We start from the raw sequence: 27,473 nt of genomic DNA, 5'->3' as shown, positions 1-27,473 counted from the left end.
CTTTCTTCAGGTCCTCTCCATCTGTCCCAAGGACATGAGAGCTGATATCTGCGTTCACCTAAACCGGAAGGTTTTTAATGAACATCCTGCTTTCCGACTGGCCAGCGATGGGTGTCTGCGCGCCTTGGCAGTAGAGTTCCAAACCATTCACTGTGCTCCCGGGGACCTCATTTACCACGCTGGAGAAAGCGTGGATGCCCTCTGCTTTGTGGTGTCTGGATCCTTAGAAGTCATCCAGGATGACGAAGTGGTGGCTATTTTAGGTACTGTGAACTTTTCTAATCTAGTAGTGAACGTGTAACAGTTCTAGAGATTTTGCTTCTCAGATTTAACAGAAATTCCCTTTTTTCAGTGACTTTGAAAATTGGGTCCCTAATGAGATGATGAATCTTAGTCACAACTACTAATGCTGTGTCAGCACAAACATTAGTTTGGGTCGCAGCCTAATGGGCTGTGTGAGCGTTTGATTAGACTTTGGCAATAGCAGAACAGTATGACTAGGTTCGGTAATCCCATGTTGGTGTGATCTGGCTTTTGGTATGATTGTCCAGTTGATGACTCTGGGACTTCAACTCAGAACTTACCTATTCAACCCTTTCTTTTAGAGAGGAGCCAAGGGAGGCCCTGAAAAGTGATGATTTGCTCAACTAATAAGTAAGCAAGTTTGGGCTCATGTAGACCTTACCTTACATTTTATCTTTCTGCCTCTCATGGTAGTGAGATAAAGGAGTTGATTGATAAAAGGGTTGAATGGAGTAATCACAGTATAAGTAATTTAAATTTAGATTTATAAAACTGGTCCTATTTATCCAAACTTCATAAACCAGGGCAATTAGTTGGTTAATATGAAATTTATTCTAAAATCTAGATACCCAGTAGGTAGTTGCATTAACAAAAACATGAAGGCCGTGACAGTGCATGTACATGACAAAAATCTACATTTTCAGGGATCGTATGAGATACACCTTGATTAAAAATTGCCAAATGGACTTTTACATAACTTTCTGATAATGCGTATAGCAGGTCACGAAACACACATAGATAGAAAAGGAAGCAATAATGAGATCAGAGGAGAATAAGCCCTTGTTTTTTTCCTCAGGTTAAATAAGAACTTAAGAAGTGCAGGATGTCAACTCCATTCTGATCACATTTTTCATGGCTTGTGTCTTATGAAAAATGAGCTCAATCTTTAAACTATTGGATTTTTAGCTACTGAGGTCAACCTACCATAGCTTGAATGCCACTTATTCTCATAAGCAAAAGATTGACTGATGGGTTTTAGAAACTGTAAAAGTGAAAACAAAAACTGACTTCAAATCCAGCAAGATAATGAAAAACTGATTTCAAGAAGCACAATTCCTCGAAAAGGAATTCAGAATCAGAACTGAGAAGGAATGACCTTTCCTAGGAAAACAGTTTCTGTCAAAACTGCAAGTGACAGAAAACGATTCAGATTGCCAACGACTGAACAACACTGTTTGTAAACTCTTCCTTAATCATTTATAAACAATAATACACTTAAAATTAAACTCTTAGGAACGATTAAAATAATTCTGCCAGAAAAGAGTATGATACTTCAGAATCAGCACTCGATATGCCTCATGCTCGGTAGCACTTGTTCTGCATTGTTCTCTAGAGTATAAAGGAGGCATAGCTAATCCTACATAAAGAAGTGTACATGTCACAGAATGGTCCTTTGTGGCAGAACAAAGCATATCTGTGCCATTGCCATTCTTGTTTGCTTAAAGTAAAACACAAGCCCCAAACAGATGTATTTTATTTTCCTGAATGTTCATGTCAGTGAAAGGTGGTGAGAAAACAGACATCAAATATATTACATGAAAATGATGCTGTCACCCCCCATGCTCGTCTGAAGACCCGTGTCGTTGGTTTCACCCTTTTCTTTCTCTTTCTTTTCATTACAACTGCACCTTGGCAAATCCTCTCCTAAAAGAAGGCTGGAGAAAGCCCTGCATAGAGTGCCCCTGGGCCAGGTCTCTTAAAATGGAATCATTTGCTCAGCGAGACAGACAAAATGCATTTTCCTTTCATTTGAAAGTAAAATGGTAACTTGTTTTGCCCAATGACACAGTAAAAGTGAACACAGAACCCGTGGGTATTGGACCAGTCTCCTCATATATCTGTCACATTTTATTTTTTGAGCGCCTGCTTTCTGTCCTTCTTCCTCTAAAATATCATGGGCTTTAGAGAGTTTTCATACTTTGGCTTAGTGAGTCAACTGATATGGGTACCTCTCTGGCACTCCACTTTCTTTTTCCCCATGGTCCTCTAAGAAAGACTAGTTCAGCCAAGAGGCAATTAAATTAGGATTTTATTTGTTCGTTTAACATTCAAGGTGCTTGAATAAGGTTTTAAGATAGAGAAAAGAAAACACTACCAGCATCACACCTGACATTTTGGTGATTTTGCCTTCCTGTTTCACTCCTCCATTATTTTATTTCCTCCTCCTTTTTTTTTTTTTTGACTTCTTAATTTTGAAGTAATTGCCAGTTGAAAGAAAGGTTGCAAGAATTATCAGGGTATAAACTGTGGTCTGTGTATTCATCTATCTTTAGGTTTCACCTAAAGAGTGAGTTGATGGTTTTTTTTTCTCTTTATATAACTTTACTTAGCAGACCTTGCCATCTCTTACATGGATTCATTTGGCAGTTGAAAGATAGAGAAGGGAGATTGTTTAAAATTAATTAAAATCCCTGGATCCAAAAACAGGTGCAGTTTTATTCTTTTGGAGCCTTGCCGCTATACAGTCTCTTGGTAAGTACATAATTCTTTAGTGTGTCAAAAGTGCTAAGGAGTTTAATGAGTAAGTTCTGAAGCATAACTAATTAATGGTAAGATAAAAAATGTAGTCAACAAATATCTTCCTTTTTAACACTTGAGGATGGCTTCATGATGTTTTTCTAAATAGAGCATATGAATATAATTGCAGTTCGTGTCTTTTTCCAACTTGAAGTTCTTTCAGATTTTACACCTCCACCTTTTTTTGACCTTCCCACTTTTTATGAAATACAAAGAATTCCAAATTAAGTTCATGATGCATACATAATATTTTATATTCTTTAATGCCTTCTTACTTTTTAATTCCTACTCTATAATTACTCAATGTGAATAGATTTATTGGTATGGCTGAAATAGCCAGGTTACTTCTAAATGCCATGACAAGTATATTGTACCTTTCAGAGATTATAAAAATAGGATTTTTCCACTAACAATAGACCCAATCTTAAGACATTGTTTTGTTGTGTTCAAATTTTATCTTTTCTCTTCTGTCTTTATTGCTAAGAATCATAGAGAATAGAGTTCTTAAACTAAGACAATCTCTTCTTAAGCCTTCTAATTGTAACTTCAAATTCCAAAGAGAATATGCTCATTTCTGAAGGGTTTGAATGGAGAGGTTGAATATTTTTATAGATTTTGGGGAAGGAGGCACAAGAGAAGAAAGAAAAACCACAACTTAAGTAATCTTAGTAATATAAAAAGATAGTGGTTAGCAATTGATCAAAATTCAATTTTAATTAGAACTAGTAATTTGAAAATTTTCTCTTGTAAACATACATGTATTATCAGTGAAAAATATGATTCTTGAAATTCAAATCTACTTCTTATTTTTATTCCAAAAAGAAAAAAACATTTGCTTAGTGGATGAATAATATTTGCTATTCGGAGAGTCTGTGAAAATGTGACCTTTATGCTGTGGTTTTTTTTTTTTTTTCTTTCCTTTGTACTTGTTAATAGGAGTCAAGTGCTTCACACCTTAGATTCTTAAGAGGGCTTTTCCCAAATTCTGGGATTTTTTCGTGTCCAATTTCTATGTTTTAAGATGCTGAGCTGTGTGAAACATGTATGTTTTATCTATATGTTTTGATCCTAAACTTTGCCCTATATGTTAATTCAAGCATTTTTGTTGAGGGAATGCATGCTTGCATTGTTTTAACATTATAAGCAGTGTTTATACATCATTTATCGAGGGTTCAAATGATACACCTTTTGAGTTCCTCAGCCTGCAGATATTTTTTATAAAATATAATTCTTTACAGTCCTGGTAGTAGAAGTTTAACTTCAAACCTTCTCTCTAGCACCCTTCAAAACTAAGTATTGTTTATCTCTTTGTCATCTCTCAATCCTACCTTTAATACCCCTTATTATAATCACTGCCTTTTAAAAACACTGGCCCTAAGCCATGGCTGATATTTTAAAAGACCTACTTATCCCTGATATGACCTTAGCGTATACATTTCTCTACAATGCTGCCCCCATAATAACCACCCTAAGACATCATGTGGATATCCTCACTAGGATTCCTACTGTGACTTTCTAGCACCTGGAGCATAGCAGGACTCCCAGCCTGGCCCAGGAGGCCCAACGTCCTGCAACTGCCTTTCTTTCCTGTGTCACTCACTGTGCTACTCCCTGTTCCTGTCCTGTACCTACCATACTGAACTGCTGGAAGCTTCTTGAGTTCCTTCAAGTTCTTTCTGTTTGCATACACTGCCCCCTGATTAGAATATGTTCTGTCTTTTGCTTCATTATCCTTTAAGTTTCTTTTTTATTGTCTGAATCTGAGGTAGGTACCTCCATTGTGCATACCTTTATACAGGGTTCCTTGTACTTCCTATTTTGATAATTTACCGTACCCCATACTGTGAACTCTTGAGCTATATCGTTCACTGTTGTCTCTGTCATCTGTGATAGGACCCCTTAAATAGGTTCTCAGTAAAGGTTTGCTCCATGAACCAGGTTGACTAGTACTTTTCTTTCCCATGGAACTGTTTCCATATTTTTCCCTCAATTCTGGATGCCTATCAAAAATGCCCACATTGTAGTCTGTTGACACAATTAACATTTCCTCTGTATTTTATCTTGAGATACTGAATACCCTTTATTTCTCTTTCATCTAAATGTTTATTGTAAAATGTATTTCCTCTAAAATAGTTTAGAACTATTATGGGCTGAGGAGACATTTTCCTTGTACACTTTGAATAAAGGAAACAAAAAAGGTCAAGGTATGCCAGGTATTTCGGGTCACTCATAACACAGTAATAAGCTAATCCTTTCTTATTGTTTATTAGGGATTCCTAGTATTGAGAAATAATCTATATATACCTTGGTTGTTAACCATGGGAGGGAAACTAAATTATATCTACTGACCAAGAGGTACCTTCAGTTCCTAAAAATGGCATTTGCTTTTGCTAGCAACTGGAATAGATGGTTCTACAAATCAGAACTAACATTTTTAGAAAATAAACATGTAAGAATTAAAAAGAGGCTCATAAATTCTTATTTATAGTTAGTAAATGAGACTTCCTCATATTCAAATGAAATGTAAAATCTATAGGTACATTTTGATTTTAATATTTTTTTAAATATTTTATTGGTGCATTATAGCCATACATCTTAATGGAGTAAAAAATGGCAGAGGCATACATGCACACATCACTCAATTCTTATTTTAGTATTTCTTTTTCAAAATACTCAAAGTACATTTTTAAAGAATATACACAGGTCCTTTCAAAAGTAAATTATCAATTGTTATTTATTGGGTATTCATTATTTCACTTAGCATAATGCCTTCAGGTTCATCCATGTTGTTGCAAAGGACACTGTGTATAGTACAGGGCCATCGTGTGTGTTGCCATCCTGAGACTAAAGGCCATTGTGTATATGTACATATTTTATTTATCCATTTATCTGTTGTTAGACACAGAGGTTATATCCTTATCTTGCCATTTTGAATAATGCTACAGTAAACATGGAAGTCCCGCTATCTCATTGAGATTCTGATTTCAATTCTTCTGGATGTATTTCTCCCAAAGGAATTGTTGGCTCAGCAGGTTAGAACTAGGGTTAGGGATGAGATGCCAGATGCCTTAATTAAATGTGGCGAGCAGAATAGCTCTTGTTTCTCCCACTTGACAAAATGCAAAAATCACAAGTCTTAGTTTTACTATGAACACTATTATAGGCTCTAACTCTAAATTGTTTCTCAAAAAAAAAAAAAAACCCAAAAGAGCCTTAATACGTAAACTGATATTCAATTTAGCCTTTTCCTTGGAGTTCTTTTTTATAATATGCTACTAATTTTCTTAATTTAGATATGCTTAATTTTTATATATATAATCTGTTTATAATAATTATTGTGCTTAACTTGAGGTTCTAGGACTGCTTATTATCATTTCTTCTGGCTCTTAATATTTACTCTAGTTCTATTTAATAAGAACTATCTGACTATTATGTATTTAAATAAAAAATACATATAACTTAAGTCAGTTATTTTACTTTTAGTATATAAGAGTTATTATTTGCTTCTTTCCAAATGTCCTCACATTTTTGCCTATTATAGTTCCAATATAATGAGTTTGGATATCGATTGATAAAGACTGACAGGCATTTTAAATGATTAAAAATGTATTCTAACACCTATGGAATTTTTAATTTTAATATTAACTCAAGCTGGGCATGGTGGTGCATGCGTGTAATCTCAGCACTGGGGAGGCTGAGACTGGAGGATCATGGTTCATGGACAGCCTCAGCTACTTAGTGAGGTCCTTTGGTACCCAGTGAGACCCTGTTTCAAAATAAAGAATAAAAAATAGGACTTAGGTATAGCTCAGAGGTAGAATGTCCCTGGCTTCCATCCCCAGTATTAAAAAAAAAAACCAACAACCAAAACACAACAACAAAAAACTCAATATCTACTGTCTCATTTTAAATATTACTTTATGATACTTTTAGTTGACAAATACAGCCTACTTATAGTTTAGAAACTTAGTCTTTTTAGGTTACAAATGACTATTTTGGGGCTTCTGTATTCTTGATCAAGTTTCTGAGCCAGCTGTAATGATCACTTATGGTGAAAGGCTGATTATGAATTGAGTGCCTGTCATTCAATTGCAGTATTTTATTCTTAATTCTCTTTCTGATTGATCTACCCATCATTAAATATGGGGCCTTGAGGTCCCCTCATTTGTTGATATTGCTGTTTCCTTTTCCCTTCATCCATGAGTATTTGCTTTTTATTTAGGTTCTCTACTGTTTACAGTTGTTATGACTTCTTGATGAATTAACCATTATCATTAAGTACTGAACTTCTCTGTTTCTTATAACCATTTTTACTTGAAATCTATTTTATTTTTTATAAATATAACCCCCTGCTCTCTTTTGGCCACAATTTAATGGATTATTTTTTCCATTCATTCATCTTCAGCTCATATGTGTCCTTATGAGGCTAAAATGGATTAATAGTAGACAGCTTCCATTTAGATTTTGCTTTTAAAATTATCCATCCATCCACTTTGTTTAATCCATTTACAGTAACAATTGTTATTGTTAGGTAGACATACTATTGCTATTGTGCTATTTATTTTCTGATCATTTTATAGTTTCTTTGTTCATTTCTTCTCTTGTTCTCTATGTAGCTGGTTCTCTTTGGTAGCTGGGCGTGCTGTTGCTTGGAATCCTTAATGCTTGGGAGGCGGAGACAGGAGGATCGCGCAGGTTCCAAGTCAGCCTTGCTGGCTTAAGAGACCCTGTTTCCAAATAAAAATATATAAAATAGGTCTTAGAGGGTAGCCCAGAGGTAGAAGGGTTTCCAGGAACTCCAGTACCACCCCCCAAAAATGGTAATTTTCTGTGGTGTTAATTTTTTATTTCTTTTTCTTTTTTATTGTATATCTGCTGTAGATTTTTTCCTTCATGGTTATAAGGAGACACACATAAAACATCTTATAGTTATTATAATTGTAGCTTGTGTGTGTGTGTGTGTGTGTGTGTGTGTGTGTGTGTGTGTTACTGGTGATTGAATTCAGGTCATTCTACCTGAGTTATACCCCCAGCCCAATTTTAATTTTTAGTTAGAAAAGGGTGCCATTAAGTTGTGGAGGGCCTCACTAAGTTTCTGAGGCTAGATGAGAATCTTCAGTTCTCCTAAGTCTCCCAAGTACTGGTATTACAAAGGTGTACCACCACACCCTTCTATGGTAGCACATTTTAAGCTGGGAAGAAATTCAGTTGCAAACACATGCTCTAGACTTTTATTCCCCATGCATATTTATGTTTTTGTTGTTAAAATTTTCATTAATATCCTACATTGTTAACTTATTGTAGCTGTAATTATTTTTGTACATTTTGATGCTTAACCTTCATTTTAGAGACTTGAACAATTTACACACTGCTATTACAGTAATGGAAAATCCTGAATTCACCTAGGCATTTACCTCTGCCACTGAGTTTATGCTTTTGTATGTTTTCCTGCTAGCAATTGTCATCCTTTTCTTTCTGACAGAAATCCCTTAATCACTTTCTATATGGTAGTCTTGTGGTTACTTTATTGCTAATAAGAACAACCAAAAGCTCTTCCACTAAGATATAAGGCAGGGATCTGCACACTATTTAACATAACTTTGTAAATAAATTTAAACAAGGAGGTAAAGATTTGTATACTGAGTATTTTTATGGTACCAGAGATTGAACCATATTATTGGCATATTATCTCCAAGCTATACCCAGTCCTATTTTTTATTCTTTATTTTGAAATAGCATCTCATTAAGGACCTCATTAAGTAAGAAGCTGAGGTTGGCTGTGAACCTGTGATCTTCCTATCGCAGCCTCCTATATACTGGGATTATACACTGAAATATTGAAAAATATATCAAAGAAACACAAATAAAATGGAAAGATATGGTGTGTTCATGACTTGGAAGAATTAATATTGCTAAAATATCTATACTACTGAAAGCGGTATACAAATTCAATTCAATTCCTATCAAAATCTTGACATCAGTTTTGCAAATATAGAAAAAAGAAACGATCCTAAAACTTGTATGGAATCACACACACAGAAAAACCCTGAATTACCAAACATCAGTGAGAAAAAAATAGACAAAGTTTGTGGCACCACACTTTCTGATTTAAAATTATATTGTAAAGTTATGGCAAGCAAAATAGTATGGTACTGGCATTAAAAACAGGAACACATATGAATGGAACAGAATAAAGAGCCCAGAAAGAAACCCAAACATACAGTTGATTTTTGACAAGGGCATTTAATAGACACTATAGTCAGAGGATATTTTCTTCAATAAATGGTGCTGAAGAATTGGATTTCCAAGTGCAAAAGAATAAAGTTGGACTATCATCTTATATCCAAAATGAATAAAAGACCTAAGAGTAAAACCTGAAACCACTAAACTCCCAGAATTGAACATAGAGATTAAGATTCTTGACATTGGTCTCGGCATTTTTTTATATCATACCAAAAAGCTCAGGCTACGAAAACAACAATAACGACAAAATAAATGAGACATAACACCGAAAGTTTTCCATACAGCAATGATATAGTCACCAAAATGGAAAGGCAATCTATGAATTAGAAAACAATATTTGTAAACCACATATCTGATAAGCGAGTCATATCTAAAATTTATAAAGAACTTTTATAACTCAATGACAAAACAAACAACAAATTACTTCGTTTAAAAATGGGCAAAGGGCTTGAGTAGACATTTCTCCAAAAGTATAAAAATGCTTCATAGGAAAGCATTATGGAAAGGTTCTCAACATCATTACTTTCAGGGAAATGGAAAACAAAATCATTATGAGGTATTACCTCAGACTTGTTAGGATAGCCATTATAAAAAATCCAAGAAGTAAAAAAAATGTTGGTGAGAGTGTGAAGCAAAGGGAACATTGTTTATGAAAATATAGCTTGGTCCAGCCCTTGTGGAGAAAAGTATAGATATTCTAAATTAACAATAGAACTACTATATTTTCTGGCAGTCCTTTCTCTGTATGTACTCAAAGGAGATGAGATCACCACCCTGTGAAGATGTCTACACTTTAATGTTTATTATAAAATTATTCATAACAATCAAGATATGGAAACAACCTAATTGTCTATTGATGGATGAATTGGTAAATAAATGTGATATATATACATACGTGCATACACACATATAGATACATATGTGCATAACATGTATGTGTATATTTATTATAGGATATTACTCTGGAATATTATTCTGCTTTATAAAAGAAGAAAACTCTCATTTTTATAACATAGATAAATCTAGAGGACATTATTCAAAGTAAAAAAAAGCCATAAAATAAAAAAAGTTGCATGATCTTACTTGTATGTGAATCTTAATAAAAGGTCAACCATGTACAGAAGGGGAGTTAAATGAGGCTATCAGAGGCAGTGTGGGGTGGGAATAATGGAGTGATGTAGGTGAATGGATAAAAATTATCAGATATGTAGAAAAGCATATCTAAGAGAGCTAAGGCACATGAGGTCTATAATTAATAAAATTGGATTATATTGGGGATTTTTGTTCAATAAATAGATTTTAGCTGCTCTTGGCACACCCTCAGTAACTGTGTGAGATGATAAATATGCTAATTTGCATCACTCTAGTAGCTATTTCACTATCTATATGTGTCCCATAACATCATGTTGTAACCCTCAAATGTACACAATAAACTTTACTTTTTAAAAAGATTTAGTATTATGCATGGATTAACTCTGTTGTGTAGAAGAATCATCAAATACAGCCATTATTACAACCTCACAAACACTCCAGGAAACGCCCTAAGTTCAAATGTTGTTTTCATAGGAATATATTGGATGAATTAATTAGCTATTCTCACTGATGAAGAACTGTGATAAACTTTATGCATTTTTATCTGTGTCATTAACTCACCAAATAATGTCTCACAAAATAATATTTAAAAAATCTGGCTGTATAAACTGCACCGTAGAGGACTCTAATCCCCAAGCATACTATGGTCTGTATTATTCCTTTGATTATACTGTAACTCTGTCTCTGTTTAGTCTTTAAATTTTCCAGTTTCCTACTTTCTGAATCTTTAACATTAACTTCTATTTTACAATCCTGTTTCCTGTTATTTAGCAGTGAAATACTTCATAAGACTTGATGCAAAGAACTGAGAAAATATAAATAGACCAAACAACAACTTTCATGTTGAGTGTGAGCTTTTTGCCTATTTTAGGGTTTTGAGGGAGGTTAGTTCGTTGAAGCTCTAAAATGTTTATAGCTGAGGCTACTTGTACCCAGCAGGAGCTGACCTAAAAAACAGCATCAAATATTCTATAGTTATGAAAATAAAAGGCATTTCCAGCCCTAAAAGTGTTCAAAATCTTCAGAGAAAGAAAGAACACTTCTCTATTGGATATACCATGCATAGGTTCCACATTGCCATGACCTATGATTTTTGCAGATTAGTGCAAATGTGCATAATATGGCTTGAAGACAGACATTAGCCAGCATTACAGCATAAAGTAATTAATTGACTTGCAAGAAAACTCTCTTCCCAGGAGTGTCATAAAGTTTACTGTGGATTCAATACCTATTAGGTGACATAGAAAACCAGAGAAAACAAACACAGCTGAAATGACTGATTTGATTAATACCCAACTTACATCTAACATATCCTAATGGACATTGTATGCCATGAAACAACTAGCATTGATCATTATGAAGTGAATTCTGACGTTGGAAGTAGTATTATCACTACTTGTGAATTTTGCTGTGCATCTCTAAATGTTTTTGGAGAAGCAGGGATAAAGTCTACATAAATTAATATTCTAGTATGTTATTATTATTTCCATGTCAGAGATCTATTTTCCTTCAATGCCAAAATATAAATAATTTAAATTTTAAAAATTTGAGTAGAAATGGAGTAAGAATTTAAATTTCATCAGTCAGGTAGGTAAAATAAATTGCATGAGTAATAATTGAATGCCTATATAATTAAAAATGGTTTATATTGGTAAAGATAAATTGCATTTAAAAATTGAACATCTTTAGCCGGGCGTGGTGGCGCACGCTTGTAATCCCAGCATTCGGGAGGCTGAGACCTGGAGGATTGTGGTTCGCGGACAGCCTCAGCTACTCAGTGAGGCCCTCTGCAACTCAGTGAGACCCAGTTTCAAAATAAAGAATAAAAACTAGGGTAGGGGGTATAGCTTGGAGGTCAAATGCCCCTGGGTTCCATCCCCAGACCCGCAAAAAAAAAAAAATTGAACATCTTTAACCTATTGACTACCCATCTAGAAATCAATGAATATATCATTACTACTCTATGTATCTAATATATTTTAAGAATTCAGTGTTACTAAAAAATTTAAGGGCCAGTCTGGGTGGCACATGCCTGTAATCCCAGTACTTGAAAGGCTGAGGCAGGAAGATCACAGGTTCACAGTCAGCCTCAAAAACTTAGTAAAGTCATCAACAGCTTAATTAGATTTTATTTCAAAATAAAAGGTAAAAGAAGAATGAGGGTGGGTGTAGCTCAGCAGTACGGCATTCCTGGGTTCAATCTCCAGTAAAACACACACACACATACACACACACACACGGCAAGAAAAGCTATTTCAGAAAGTAGTTGCTATTTATAATAGAGGTTATTCATATTCATTATAGAAAAATTAGTAAACGAGTAGAAAGAAGAAAAGCAATGGATATACTACTTGCTATTATGTGAATGTATTTTCTTTTATTCTTACATCTTTGTATTTGACCTCAATTGGTTATCAATTGATATATAATAGCATAATTATAACATACAATATGTTTTATATCTATCAAGAAAATTTTTAAGAAGAATAAATGTATTTCTTGATTGGCAGTTTTTTTCCTCTTGGTGCTCAGTTTTCTTTTATATACTTTATTATAGCTCTAACCATAGTCATATAATTCTTTGTATCATTATTTTTATTTAACATAAGCATTTTTGTATGTCACTTAAAATTTTTTAAAATTTGCATTAATTAATATTTTACATATATTTTTGCATTTGTTTTACCCAGACTAAATTTATTCCTAAGCAGAATAGATAGCAATATACTGTGTTTATCTTTTCTGGGGGACCTATAGTTTTTCATTTTTACAATCTAGGGTTGTGACTAATACTGCTACCATGAGTGTTTCATTTGTTTTTCTAATTTTTTTATGGATTCCTAGAAAAATTACCGATTCAAAGATATTAGTTATTATTAAAGTACACATGCATGAAAATCAAAGAGTTGAAAGTAATTAACACTTATACATAGGTCAGAAATTGTATTATAATTGGTCATTTGAGAAGGGTCAGAGAAATTATCCAGAATAAAATGTTATACTTTACCTATTTTTTAAGGAAAAAGAAAAGAGTAAAAATAAAATATTAAAAAAATAACAATGAGCCTGGTATGGTGAGACATACCTGTAATCCCAGTATTTGGGGGTCCGAGATAGGAGAATGGCAGGTTCAGGGCCAGCCTCAGCAATTTAATGAGACCCTCAGCAATTTAGTGAAACCCTGTTTCAAAATAAAACATAAAGAAGAGCTGGGTATGGTGGCTCACGCTTGTAATCCTCGCACTTGGGAGGCTGAGACAGGAGCCAGCCTCAGCTACTTTGTGAGGCTCTCAGCAACTTAGTGAGACCCTGTTTCCAAATAAAAATATAAAAAATAGGACTGGGAGTATAGCCTGGAGGTAGAAAGCCTCTGGGTTCTGCTCCTAGTACCACCAAAAAACAAACAAACAAACAAAAAAACCCATAAAAAAGACTGAGGATGTAGCTCAGAGGTAGAATGCCTCTGGCTTCAATCCATAGTACCAACAAAAGTAATGATATTAGAAGAAAAAGAACAAGAGTTAGATCAACTCAGCCTGATATAAATGGGTTATTTTTTAGCACCAGGGACTGATAACATAAGTTATTAATATCTTCTATTTGCAAAATAACATATATAAATCACAAGATATAACCCATCCACCTGTAGTGATCCTGCCATTTTGATGCATTGCTCTAGTGTTTTGTGTGTATAGTATATGTGTTGGGAGAGTATACATTTTATGTATAGTTTCATATCCTTTTTTATTTTGTATATTTCTCTGTCAATTTTCAAAATCTATGCTACTTAGTGGCTGCACAATATTTTATGATTTCTCTGTTTATTGACTTTTACTCCATTTTTTGAACTAATATAAATGTGACTTCGGTGAGCACTTCTGTAAGTAAGTTTGGAATTTATGATTATGCAATTAGACTGAAAACCTATAATTGGGATTGCTATTTCAAAGAGATTGCCAGGCACAGATTTCTGAAATTCATTTATGTAAGAGGATGTGAGGTTTGTCTTTTAAATTTATTTTTTTTAGAAAGAGAAGAGACATATGTTTTCTCTAATTTGTCTTTTAAATTTCTATAGCTAGTGTCTCCCTTAGGTTTTCATGATATTATATGGCCCTAGAGACTTTAGTTGGGTCTAAGTCTCTAATATTATTTTGATTATCAGACAGAGTTGAGTCCATTATTAGTGTCAATAACTATATGGAATTTTTTGAGATTCCAGAAAGAAATGTATTGATTTAAATTAATTAAACATCTATTATGGTTATGTATACTGGTCACATAGTGATTTTTAAACACCTTTTCAATAATGTGCATATTTCCTCTGTCTGCCCTAAAGTACCTTTTAAGGTTGAATCCAAAGCTCCATGATTCTCCACTTCCCAGCTGCCTGTGCTGGCAGATTTGAAACCACTCATTCAGCCTCTCAGTCTCTGGTTTCTTATGTCTGTCTGTCTGTCTGTCTGTCTGTCTGTCTGTCTCTCTCTCTCTCTCTCTCTCTCTCATCTCTATCTCTATCTCTATTTCTATCTCTATATACCTTTCTGGTTACACTGTCTTTTCTTCCCTGGCAATATGACATAATTGTCCTGAAGATATCTTACAACAAGGTATCTTTGCAACAAGATATCTTTCTTCTTTTTGCCCTGATGGTTATTATTTTAATCTGTAGCACAAGAGCAAATATTTGCTCCATCTTCCTGTTTGGAGTGTAGAAAAAAAAACTAGGAATTCTTTTTTTTACCTGGGTATATCTCTTCTGTCTTTTCCACTCAGGAAAAAAAGAAGTTTTCCACAGAAGTCAAGTGAAGAATGTAGCGGACTATGCTGTAGAAGCTGGGAGCGTTAGGGAACCGCCTCATCAGAAGGTCCTTTGGGGCCTTTGACATTTGACTTCCTCATTCCATTCAAGCAACTAAGAACTCTTGGTTTGGAATGATGAATACTTGAGCCTAGGCCACCAGCAGATAGTACTTTGAAATGAATACACAATTCCCATGATTTCCTTGAGGCCTTACGTAGGCTTGGTTAGGAGGAGAGGGAAGGGCATCCTTTGGGAACTAAGTCATGGCAAGTTTTAGTCTACTTGAAACACAATAGTTAGTTACTGAATAATGTGGTATGTGTTGCACCAGTTCTAGAGTTATAAAGGTGTAATGGTAGGCTCTTCTATATTATATTTTATTGTTGTTTTTACCAGAACAAATGGAAATGATATAACTAAGAAGTCACTTTTGCTTCTTCTAGTCACAATAGGAAAAGTTAAGGTGATAGAAGATAAATTAATTGCTAAATGAGGTTTTCTGTTGGGTTACCTTTACTCACGCCACTGTAGGTATCCATCAAGAACTGAATTCAGGCCAGGCGTGGTGGCTCACACTTGTAATCCCAGCATTTGGGAGGCTGAGACTGGAGGATCGCGGTTCATGGACAGCCTTGGCTACTTAGTGAGGCCCTCCGCAACTTAGTGAGACACTGTCTCAAAATAAAGAATAAAAAATAGGGCAGGGGGTGTACCTCGGAGGTCAAATGCCCCTGGATTCCATCCTCAGACCCGAAAAAAAAATGAATTCAGGATGATGTTACTTTACTTGCTGTATGAAAGTGTCATCCATGTCATATGAATATAGATGAGATTATAGCCTCAGCTCTAAACTGTGCTAGAAGATCAATACCATATATGAACCTGAGTAACAACGGTGTTTGCGATGAGGACTGTTGTAGGTCCTTGAATATGGATCTTATATTGTTTTCCAGGGAAAGGTGATGTATTTGGAGACATCTTCTGGAAGGAAACCACCCTTGCTCATGCGTGTGCCAATGTCCGGGCACTGACGTACTGTGACCTGCACATCATCAAGCGAGAAGCCCTGCTCAAAGTCCTCGACTTTTACACGGCTTTCGCAAACTCATTCTCAAGGAATCTCACACTTACTTGCAATCTAAGGAAACGGGTATGTTGTTGTCTTGACCTTCTTTCTCATATTAGTATCCAGAGGGCTAATGCATTACACTCTGTTGCCAGAGTGATGAAAGAGTTTTTTCATTTTGTAGCAGTGCATCCCCATCAATATAAAGTAATGTAATTTTGTCCCTACATTTATGTTCTGTTTACATTTTAACAGAAAAAGATGCCCTAATTTATATGAATGGATATTTGAATCTTCATCACCTAAGATGCAAAATGAAAAGCAAACTTGGGGTTATACAAATGAGCTGCAAACTATGACATAGTTCTTAAAATGAGTACCAGTTTAACTTCATTATTTGGGTTTCTTTAAAGCTAGAAAGGTTAATCAAGCTGGTTGCCTGTCTTACATTCCCAGGTCTCTTTAAACCATTCTTCTCATTTCATAATCAATTCACAAAGCTTACTCTCCATTAATCCCTTCAAAGAACACTATCTCAAAAATTAATTAGCTGCACTGACACATTCTACAAATACTATAGAAATCCTTTAGTTGTACCGCTGCTCCAAATTTAATCTTCATTAACATTTTCTTTTTTATTGATGAGTATGACACATGTTTAATTTACATAAAAAAATCTCTCAGCTCTGATTTATAGGTCATTGGGCATTGGCTAGAGCTCTTATTGTCAAATATGAAATACACATTTGAATAACTGCACTTAAGGAATTTCAACTAAAATGATTGCCTGTTGATACCGAAGTATTTTGAAATAGCAACCCTTCCTTCCCGCTGTCTCTTAAATAAAACCTTCCCTGTAGTTATCATGGAGGGGGAAAAATCAAGCCAAGAGATAAATTAATGTCCATACTGTAGCAACATAGAAATGAACATAACTAAATCTGCATGATTTTCTCTTGGGGTTCAGGAGAAGAAAGGACATTCAGGGGTAGTATTTGATCTGGCTGTATTACAAAATTTGATATATATTTGAACAATATTTTCAGCTTATATTTTTGTTAATAGTTACTAACATAACCTGCAAAACAAGGTAAAAAGCTGTAGAAGGCACAAAGACTCAATACATAATCCTGTGCTCAAGAAACTTCAAGTATTTTTCAAGCATTACACAAATAATTACATGTTAAGGTAGTGATGAATGTGAAAGAGAGACTCCACATATGAACTAAATATAGACAGAACTTTTTACTTATTTTCTAGGGAACTCAGAGTCCCTTTGATCTCTGCTCTCCTTTCTACCATAATGAGTTTCTAATCAACAGGTAGCCTTCAGATATTCAAAACTTCTACATCCTTATTAAGTCCTTCTCCAATCTACAATTTGCCAGATTTGAAGTATTCCCCCATCCTGCAGTATTACCCAAATCCTTTTCTATCGGCATGATATTTTTTTCAGGACAAATTTCGTTTATCACTGTCATCCTCAAAACATTGTTTACACTGTATCTCATTTGGTACTTATAATCGTTCTGTGAAATAAAATAGGCAGTTTTATTTCCTTCAAAGCACACAAGGAAACACAGGGCCAGAAGGATGTGTAGTTACAACTGATACATGGGCAGTAAGAAGTCTCAAAGGGGGAAAATTAAGACATTGAAGTAGAAAACAAGCTTTGATTCTTCAAAAGGAGGTCATCACAAAGCTCCATCACCTTTTTTTCTCTGACTCTCTAACACACACCTATACAAAATCATCATTGGTTATGAGAGCTGAAGACTTGTGCCAGTGTGGCTCCCTCTGATAGGAAGATAAGCAGAGACAAAAAATCATGTTGTATTTTAATAGAAAACGGGAATGATGCCCCTGTCTTCTCAGGTACCAATGTGCCAAGTTAAATCAAATGGCTTATTCCCTCTATAACAGGTAGGTACCCTTGGGTCTTAAGTGCATCAGCTGCTAGATGTAGAGAACCAGAAGTAGAGATAGGGGTGATGATGGGTAGACAAAGAGAATTCTCTCTTCCATTATTAAAAAGCAAATGTCTGTTACTTGCTACGGGGTGGGAGGCCTAACATGAGACAGAAAATAACATAAATGAGAGATTGCAACAGAATCCAAACAGAAAGCTGGAGTGAGGCAAGGCTTTTAGTTACTGTCAAGTCTGGTGAATTCACACTAGAGGTAAAACAGGAAGCTGTGGCTTAGTCTGGTTGCATGTTGCTTTGCTGGATGACCAGCCTAGTGACACTTGGCCTTCATATATTTTTACCAAAGAAGCCAAAAGCATCAATTTTATGTAAAATCATACTTGCCTGGTAATTTAGTTAATCTCTTTAAAATTTCTGTACTCAAAAAACAAAACAGTGAGTCTGCTTTCTATTGGTCCATAGGTTGTGACCTAAATAAAACGATTTAATGAATTCCTGATCGTATGGTACCAAAAACATGAGATTTTTTTAACCTGGGGACTAAATATTGATGAGAAAAATTACTCCTTTTATGTAGTTTATTACTGAAATTTAGCTTTTCCTTCAATTGTATACAGTTCATAACCGCCGGGCATGGTGGTGCACGCTTGTGCTTGGGAGGCGGAGACAGGAGGATCACACAGGTTCGAAGCCAGCCTCACTGGTTTAAGAGAACCTGTTTCCAAATAAAAATATAAAAATAGGTCTGGGAGTGTAGCCCGGAGGTAGAAGGGTTTCCAGGAACCCCAGTACCACCAAAAAAACAAAGTCAGTAACCAACTGCAGCATTAGTAGAAGTGCCAAAATAGATCTTTTCAGATTGTATTGAATGGGCTAAAGATATACTGAAATATTATTTATAGTTTTCGCTGTTTAAAAATTATAAAAGTTATTAGACTGTTGCTAAATACATTATTGTTCTAACAAAGCACATAAATTACCATATTGTAAATTATTTTAAAATATTTTGTTTTCCTTTGTAATCCTGTATGTTTAATTTTGTGCATTTAAAGCACCTATTCTGAGAAGAGGCCCAGAGGCTTCACCAGACTTCTGTAGATTAAAATCCTGTGTGTGAGAGCCAGAAACTAGACTAAGTTCAGCGAAAGGACTGGTTGGTGTATTTTTTTTTCCAATAATCAAAACACAATTACATAGTTTCTAAAAGTTTAGACATGTTTAGAAGGGCTTGAGAAAGTAAAGTTAACACACTTGCTGACTTTATTTATACATGTTTTCAAGATGCTATCTCCTATAATAGCAAAATGCTCTTAACTCCATTGAGGATCAACCCCAAGTTATGGGCCAATGAAGGTAACCACCACACCTAGCACAGGTGATAACTGAATTTTAGGTTCTCAGTAGGCTCTTGCAGTAACTGTACTTCTGCTCACTCTGCCTGGTTATTATGATTTGTGTAAAGAGAACAAGCCTAGCAGGCATGACTGTCATTAAATATTTGCTTATAAAGCTACCCTTGAGGAACCTGGATTTCAGGATGATATGTGCCACTCTGAAAAGAGTGGCTCTCTGTGCCTAAACTATTTATTCAAACAATGTGACTTATATGTAATATCTACTTTCCCTCCACAAGTGTGGAAGTTTGTCATCAAGTTTGCCTGTGTCATCAGTTCCAATAACATGCCCCAGGCACTGAGTCCCTAATGAATTTCCATGGTAGACAATGTTTACATGTGTTTTTACAACTCTTGCTGGAAGAACCAGGGAGGGAGAATATTTGCCTAGCTTCCTCCAGACTTTATTTGTGTACCTTTTCCATTTGCCAAGCTTGCTTTGTTTTCTTATGTGCAATAGGCCAGAGCCACAAGTATAACCCGATGCTGAGTGCTCTGAGTTTTCCTCTGACTTCTACAGACTAGGGGCAGTCTGGACGATCAACAGTGTCCCATTTTTTTACATTTTTAATTTTCTGTGGTTCTGGGAATTGAATACAGACCTCACAAATGCAGAGCAAGTGCTTTACCACTGAGCGCCATCATTGGCCCGCCCGCAGTGCACTATTTATAAAGGTTGTAAGAAGTCCTCAACTCTTCAGATACTGATAATCTCATTGGAAGCTTATTTTCCCATAAGACATGCTAGAACCTATAGCAATGATGTCTTTTGAGAGTAATAAAATGTGTCATTTAAAAATCAGTGGTTATATTTGTCCATGAGGCTGTCAAGAGAATTCCATTTCCTTGAAGCTTAAAATAAATGTTATATTAGCACTTAGGGCTACATTAAGCATGGCTGGAATTTTGAATTATTTCTGAATATTTTCTTCACTTTCAAGATAGCAAGAACATATTTTCCTCCAGATTGGCTATTTAAATAGGGTGAGTAAGGGATTTTTAGCTGCTATTTTCTGTACATCTTCTGATGAGAAACTGTTAAAATGTGGCACAAAAAGGATTGGCTGGCTCACTGTGCATTTAATATACATCCATCAAGCTTCTGCTAATATGACTATGGGGTTATGGAAAAAAAGGCCCAGTGCCTGCTCTCCAGGAGCCTATAGAATAATGGGAGAGCCTAACAGAGTCAGAAAAGTGCTATGAGAAGATTGCATTGAATTAGAGAGAGGGAATAGAGGAGATGAATCCAGTCCATCTCCGGAGGAGACAGGGAAGGATTCCAGGAGGTGATGATGATATTAGAGTTAGGACTTCATTTTAAGAGAGGAATACTCTAGAATAAGTAAGGATCTTAAATATGGCCTGTTCCAATTTGTTTTCTTATAGATGAAATACATTTGAGATCCAGACAATTTAGTGATTTGCTCAAGTTCACTTAGCTAGTTCCTGGCAAAGCTGGGACTGGAATTCATGCTGGAAATATGTCTACTATTTAACCGAGATTAAAAGCCTTTTGTGGAAGATTGTGAGGGTAATTAAATACTTGATTACATTCATTTTAATAGAAGAAGAAAGATACATGAGTTTGCATGAGATTAATAGATTGATTTTAGTGTTTTTTTTCACTCTGTGGTTCATTGCTTAAAGTTTGTGAACAAGACTTCCAACCCGAGCATAGACCAACATAGCATGAGCTCTTTGTTTATTTTGCCTGTGTTGTAAAGGCTCTCATTTTAGTGAAAGCAATGATCTTTCATATCAGTATCAGTCAAGAAAAGTTACTGTATATGTCAAAATAATACTTTGTTGCATTCAGCTATTCTTTCTACTATGTCAGTTCTTTTAAGAGCTGTGCTGGTTATATATAACTAAGCATAAATATATACAAAGAGATGATATGATATTAAACAAAAACTACCTTTCATTTTTATATCTTATTTATCAAAGTCATTAGAACTTTCACATTAGAAGATATGAAAAATATTGGCAAATTTACCACCAACTGTGACAATTATGAGTATTAAATGTCTTAGTTGATGAAAGAAAAAAGGAGGGGCAAGGAAAAAGATGGAAGAAAGGAAAAAAATCCCAAGTATTTCCATATAAAATTAGGAAAATCTGAGACAAGATGTAATACCTTCACATCTTGCCATACATAGTATTATTTGAACTGTTTCCTTCCTTAATATTCCTTTTCTCCCTTTCTTTTTTTGTGGTACTAGGGGTGAAACCCAGGGGCTTCCTGCAAGCTATACCCCAGCCCCATTTTTTTCTATATTTTAAAACAGGGTATTACTGAGTAGCAAAGGGCCTCACTAAGTAGCTGAGGCTGTCCACGAACCATGATCCTCCTGTGTCAGCCCCCAAATGCTGGGATTACAAGCGTGCGCCACCATGCTCAGTTTCCTTTTCTACCGTTCTAACTTCTTGTTCCAATACACTTCAACTCTACAGGTCTCTTACCATATTACTTAAGTCCCATTTGTTTTCTATTTTCTCTGGAGCTTCACATAAGAGAGAAAACACAGTCTTTCACTACCTGAAATGTTGATCTCATTTAACATAATATTCTTCAATTCTATTCATTTTCCTAAAGATGACATAATTTTAAGATTTTTTTGTTTTGGGGTTTTTTGGTTAGGGCTAAGAACTAAGATTACTATGTAGCTAAGAAACTCAAAGAAAAAGGAAAGTTAGCTAAAATTTGAAAAGAAAGAAAATTACTAATATCCAAGGATATTAATACAGGATAAAATTATATACTAAAGTAAGCTTCCCTTTTAAATCCCATGTCTCTGCTACATTAGTGGATATAAACTCCTTTCATGGTTCCACATTAAGAGTAGTCATGGCCAGAGACCAAACTTTTTCTCTCCATGGCTCTGCTGAATATGTCACAGGTGCAATCAAGATTTCTAAGCTATATTTTTCTAGAGAAAATGTGTGTGATGCTTTTACAGTTGTCATGGAGTGGAGCCCAATGGACATCAATAAAAAGTTATATTAAACTGACACTCACCCTTGAGCTATGGTCTCAAAGAAACATCTTCATTTCTATGCCTCAGAGACTCATCTTGCTCTAGCTCCATCATGTCTATTTTAGACTCCTTTGTGCTAAACATCTCTATATTGCATAGTTCATGACACAGGCTAAGCTGGGACCCCTACCCAATATTAATTTAATTCTCTTGTTAAGTCTCCTTGGGTTGTTATAATAAAATACAATAAATAGGGTGACAAACAACATAAATTTATTTTCTCAATTATGACAGCTAGAATTCCAAAATGAAGGCATCAGTGGAATTGATGTGTGGTGAGGACTCTTTCTCTAGGTTGCAGATAAATACCTCTTCACCAAGTCCTCATATGGTCTTTCCAATGGTGTCTGTGCATGGAGATAGAAAGAAAGAGTAACTTTCTAATCTTCTGATAAAGATACCAATCTTGTTGGATCAGGGTCCATCACAATGACCTGTAACTGTAATTACTTCCATGGGAACTCCATTTAGAGCTTAAAGCCATACTGGAATTTAGGGTTTCGATATATGAATCTTAAGAGGACACCAACATTCAGTCTATAACAACTTTTGTATTATTTTAATTAAATATGAAGAAATAATTTAAAAATATATTAGAGTTTCCACTTTTCCACATCCTCGCCAGCATTTGTTGTCAATGTTTTGAATGTCATTCTACTTGGAGTTAGGTGAAATCTTAGGGTAGTTTTGATTTGCTTCTCTATTGATGTTGAGCATTTTTTTTATTTTTATTTTTTATTGGTGCACTGTATTCATACATCATAGTGGGATACAAACTTTTGTATACATACATGCACACATCGCCCAGTCAGCCCCCACCCGATCCCCACCCCATTCTCTCCCCATCCCTCCCTCCCATGCTTGGCTTAGTGGTTGACATCTAGTATTATAGCAATTTATCCTAAATTAAAAATGATAATCTCACATAACAGTTTCATTTGTCTGATACCAAGCTTTTGATGACTTAAAGATAACATTTCAATATTTCTTTTTACTTTCTTTCTTACCAGAGAATATTTTTTCTATTTTTTTTAGGTGAAACTATCATATATTTATATATTTATTTTTCAGAAAAAAAATCTATCCTAATATGGAATATGGACTCTAGATACCCAAAATGATCTTGAAAAAGAACAAAGCTAGAAGATATATATTTTCTGATTTCAATCCATATAAAGCTACAATAATTGAAACAGTATAGTACTATTCTAAAGGCAGATATATAAACCATTGGAGTTAAATAAAAGCCTAGAGCTAAATTCTTCCCTATATTGTCAAGTTATTTTTGACAAGGTTTCCACGAACATTTGGTGGTGGAAATAATAATCTTTTAACTAAATATTGTTGAAAAATAATATTTACATGGAAAAGAATAAAGTTGGACCCTTACCTAATCCCATATACAAATATTAACTCAAAATAGATAAAAGGCCTAAATATAAATCTTAAGACTATAAACTTTTAGGAGAAAATCTGGGTCATAAAACCTCACAACATTGAAATTGGCAGTGATTTCTTGGATATGATTTCAATGGCACAGGCAACAGAAGAGTATACAAACTCCCTAAAAAATTAAAAAAATTGTATATCCAAAGACAATGTAAACAGAGTTAACAGTTACTAATAGAATGGGATAAAATATTTCCAAATGCTATATCTGAAGGTATATTAATATTCCAACTAGAAATCCTAAAAATTAACAATAAAGGCAAACAATACCCTTTACAGATAGGTAAAAGACTAACATAAGTAATGAATCTCCACAGATAACCAATCTTAGTTGACTGTTGGATGGAAACTCTTGTTTCTCTGGTTCTGGTATGTGTTACCTAGTTCTTCTTTGTAGTTAATCTCTTTGAGTATTTTCTCTAGTGCTGGTTTTGAAGACATAAATTCCTTCAGTTTCTGTTTGTCATGGAAGCTTCTTATTTCTCCATCTAATTTGATAGATAGTTTTGCTGGGTAGGAAATTTTTGGCTGGAAGTTGTTTTCTTTCAGAGTTTGGAATATGTTACTCCAAGACCTTCTGGCTTTCATGACTTGGTTTGGGAAGTCTGGAGTGATTCTAATTGGTTTGCCTCTGAATGTCACTTGGCCCTTTGTTTTTGTTGCCTTTAAGATTCTCTGCTTGGCTTCCACATTGGTCATTTTGACAATTATGTGGCATGGGGATCCTCTTTTCCGATCCTGTCTAAAGGGAGTTCTATAAGTTTCCTGGACCTGTGTATCAACCTCTTGCTCTATGTTTGGAAAAATTTCTGCTATTACTTCCTTGAAGAGATTGTTGATCCCTTTGGTTTCACCTTCTTTTCCCTCCTCTATTCCAATTATTTTTAGGTTAGCTCTCTTAAAATGGGCCCATATTTCTTCAATATCAGATTCCTGCTGTCAGATATTTTTTCCTAGATTAGAAACTATGCGTTCATTTTTGGAATGATCATCTTCTAAGAGCGAGATTCTGTTCTCCATGTGGTCTAATCAGTTGTTTGTGCTTTGAATTGAGGCCTTTACTTCATTAATTGCATCCTTTATCTCTTTTTGGCTCTCTCTGAGTTCTTTTCGAAGCACCTCTATTATTTCTACAGTTATTTTCCTGATTTGATCTTCTAGAAATCTCTGATTTTCTGTTTTATCGGGTTCTGATGTTGTGGGGTTGTGGGCATTCATTGCTCCAGTATTATTCCTCTTTACCATGATTTTGGAAGTTTGTGCCTTCTCTGGGTTCTTCCCTTGGGTCACTATGACTTCGCTTAAGGTGTTCTGGATCTCAAGTCAGTAGTATCTCAGACCCCACTACTCCTTTACTGGGTTGTATCACAGAGTCTCCGACCCAGAGAGTCGATAGAGGCTGCCTTAGACCGTGGGGGGTGCCAGGTTGCACGTTCTCCTATGGTGTGATATCTCTGCCACCGCCACTCCCCCACTGGGTCAAGTCCCAGGGAGTACAGTACTGGGATTTCTCCTCTGTTGCCCACAATTTGACTCACTGTTCTTGAGTACGCAGATGTAGCTGTACTGGATTCGGTGAATTCTCTGCTGCTGCCGCTGGTGGCAATATGGCGCCGCTGCTATGCCCTCGGCCATGAGGCTGGCATATTTCTTCTTGGTTTTGATTTCCACTCTGAATCCCTGCGGCGTGTGCTGAGCTCAGCCACTGGGAGCTTTAGATTTTACCTGCGGTGAGAAATCCTGCCTGGCTGTTCCACAGCGGCTCACCTCGGCTTGCTGTAGCCGTCTGGTGAATTTTCTGCTGCCACCGGCAGTATGGCACTGCTGCTGCATCCTCGGGCGTGAGGCCGGTGTATCTCCTCTGTGGCTCTGAGCTCTGTTCTCAGCCCGCTTTCTCTCTGGAGCCTGGTGATTTTTTTGTTTCTCTGGTGATGGTGTTTTCTGGCTATGAAAGGCGCTGATTTTGTGGTAATGGAGATTGGTTGTTAGCGGGGCTCTTAAGCCCCGCTTTTCTCAGTCGCCATCTCATGTTGAGCATTTTTTATACATTTATTGGCCATTTGAATTTCTTCCTTTGTGAAGTGTCTATTTAGTTCACTTGCCCAGCCCATTTTTAGAGTTATTTGTTTTCTTAGTGCTGAGTTTCTTAAGTTCTCTGTATATTCTAGATAATAGTCCTCTATTGGAGGAGTAGTTGGCATAAATCTTCTCCCATTCTCTTGGCTCTTGGTTTAGCTTCTTGATAGTTTCCTTTGCTGTACTGAAGCTCTTCAGTTTCATGCAATCCCATGTATTGATTCACCTTTTAGTTTCTTGTGCCTTTGGGGTCTTGTTGAGAAAGTTTTTATCTGTGCCTATGTGTTACAGTGTTGAACCTATGCCCTCTTCAAGGAGCTTCAAGGTCTCTGGTTTAATTTCAAAGTCTTTGATCCACCTTTACTTGACTCGTATGCAGAATGAGAAAGTGGGATTTATTTATACTTTTCTGCATATGGTTAACCAGTTTTGCCAACACCATTTGATGAACAGGCTATCTTTTTTCCAGTATATGTTTTTGGCCCCTTTGTCAAAAATTAATTGGCTGTAAATGTGTAGAATTGTTTCTGAGTCTTCTATTCTGCTCTACTGGTCTATGCATCTGTTTTGTGCCAGTACCATGCTGTTTTTATTACTATGGCCTTATAGTATAAAGTCAGGTATTGTCATTCCTCTTGCATGATTTTTTGTTGCTGAGAACTACTTTGGCTATCCTGTTTTTTTGTTGTTCCAAATGAATTTAAGGACTAATTTTTCTATGTCTTTGAGGAAGGATCTTGGTAATTTAATGGATATTGCTTTGAATCTGTAGGCTTTGGAAAACAGTATGAAGGATCCGCAGAAGAATGGGAATTAATTTACCATATGATCCAGCAATATCACTTCTGGATATCTACCCAAAAGAAAAGAAACCAAACTACCAAACTAATGCATGTATATCTATGTTCATAGCTGCACAATTCACCATTGTCAAACTATGGAACCAGCCAAGATGTCCATCAACAGATGAATGGATTATAAAACTATGGGATTTGTACACAATGGAATTTTACTCAGCTATAATGAAAGCACAGTTACACCTTTGCAGGGAAATGGATGAAAATGAAGGACATCATGCTAAATGAGATTAGTTAGTTACAAAAAATAAGAAATGGGAGGCTCTCCCTCATATGTGGAAGCTTGGGAGAAAATGTGTCATAGGAGGAACTCTTGACAAGGAAGGAGATACTATAGATGAGCAAATAAGGTGACCTAACTGAGGGAATGGGAGGGAGGAAGAGGGAAATTCTCTATGCACATGATGTACTTTAACAAACGTATCAATGGCAATTAGTAAGCCAAAATGAGAAGGAAGGAGGCGGAGGGAATGGGGTGGGAACTGGGCAAGGGTCAGTTGTGTGATGTGTGCATGTATGTCTCTACCATCTTGCATCCCATTAAAATGTATGAATACAGTGCACCAATAGAAATAAAAAATTAAAAATATCATAAAATTAAAACTTGCAGTTGAAGCAGACCTGCATTACTGGGGATATGCAGCAACAACAGAAGCAGCAGCATTCAGTATTGATTTTTTTTAACTTCTGGGCACTATGTAAT

The 27,473-nt window shown here is 35.5% G+C and overlaps 1 protein-coding gene across 1 annotated transcript in view; it reads left to right on the top strand.

Annotated features, from left to right (window-relative positions):
* The window catches only part of KCNH5 (potassium voltage-gated channel subfamily H member 5), a gene marked incomplete at both ends in the record, with an annotated part of 301,123 nt that overhangs the window by 228,630 nt on the left and 45,020 nt on the right, over window positions 1–27,473 (top strand). The window contains 2 exons of the mRNA XM_080708022.1: window positions 11–263; window positions 15,913–16,109. Coding sequence (XP_080564148.1) covers window positions 11–263; window positions 15,913–16,109 — 450 coding nt within the window. The remainder of the gene's footprint in view (window positions 1–10; window positions 264–15,912; window positions 16,110–27,473) is intronic.

The sequence above is a fragment of the Muscardinus avellanarius genome, assembly GCF_963383645.1.
Source record: "Muscardinus avellanarius genome assembly, chromosome: 12".
Taxonomy (NCBI): domain Eukaryota; kingdom Metazoa; phylum Chordata; class Mammalia; order Rodentia; family Gliridae; genus Muscardinus; species Muscardinus avellanarius.
Note: the sequence above shows the minus strand (reverse complement) of the source record. Positions and strands in the feature narration are given on the sequence as shown.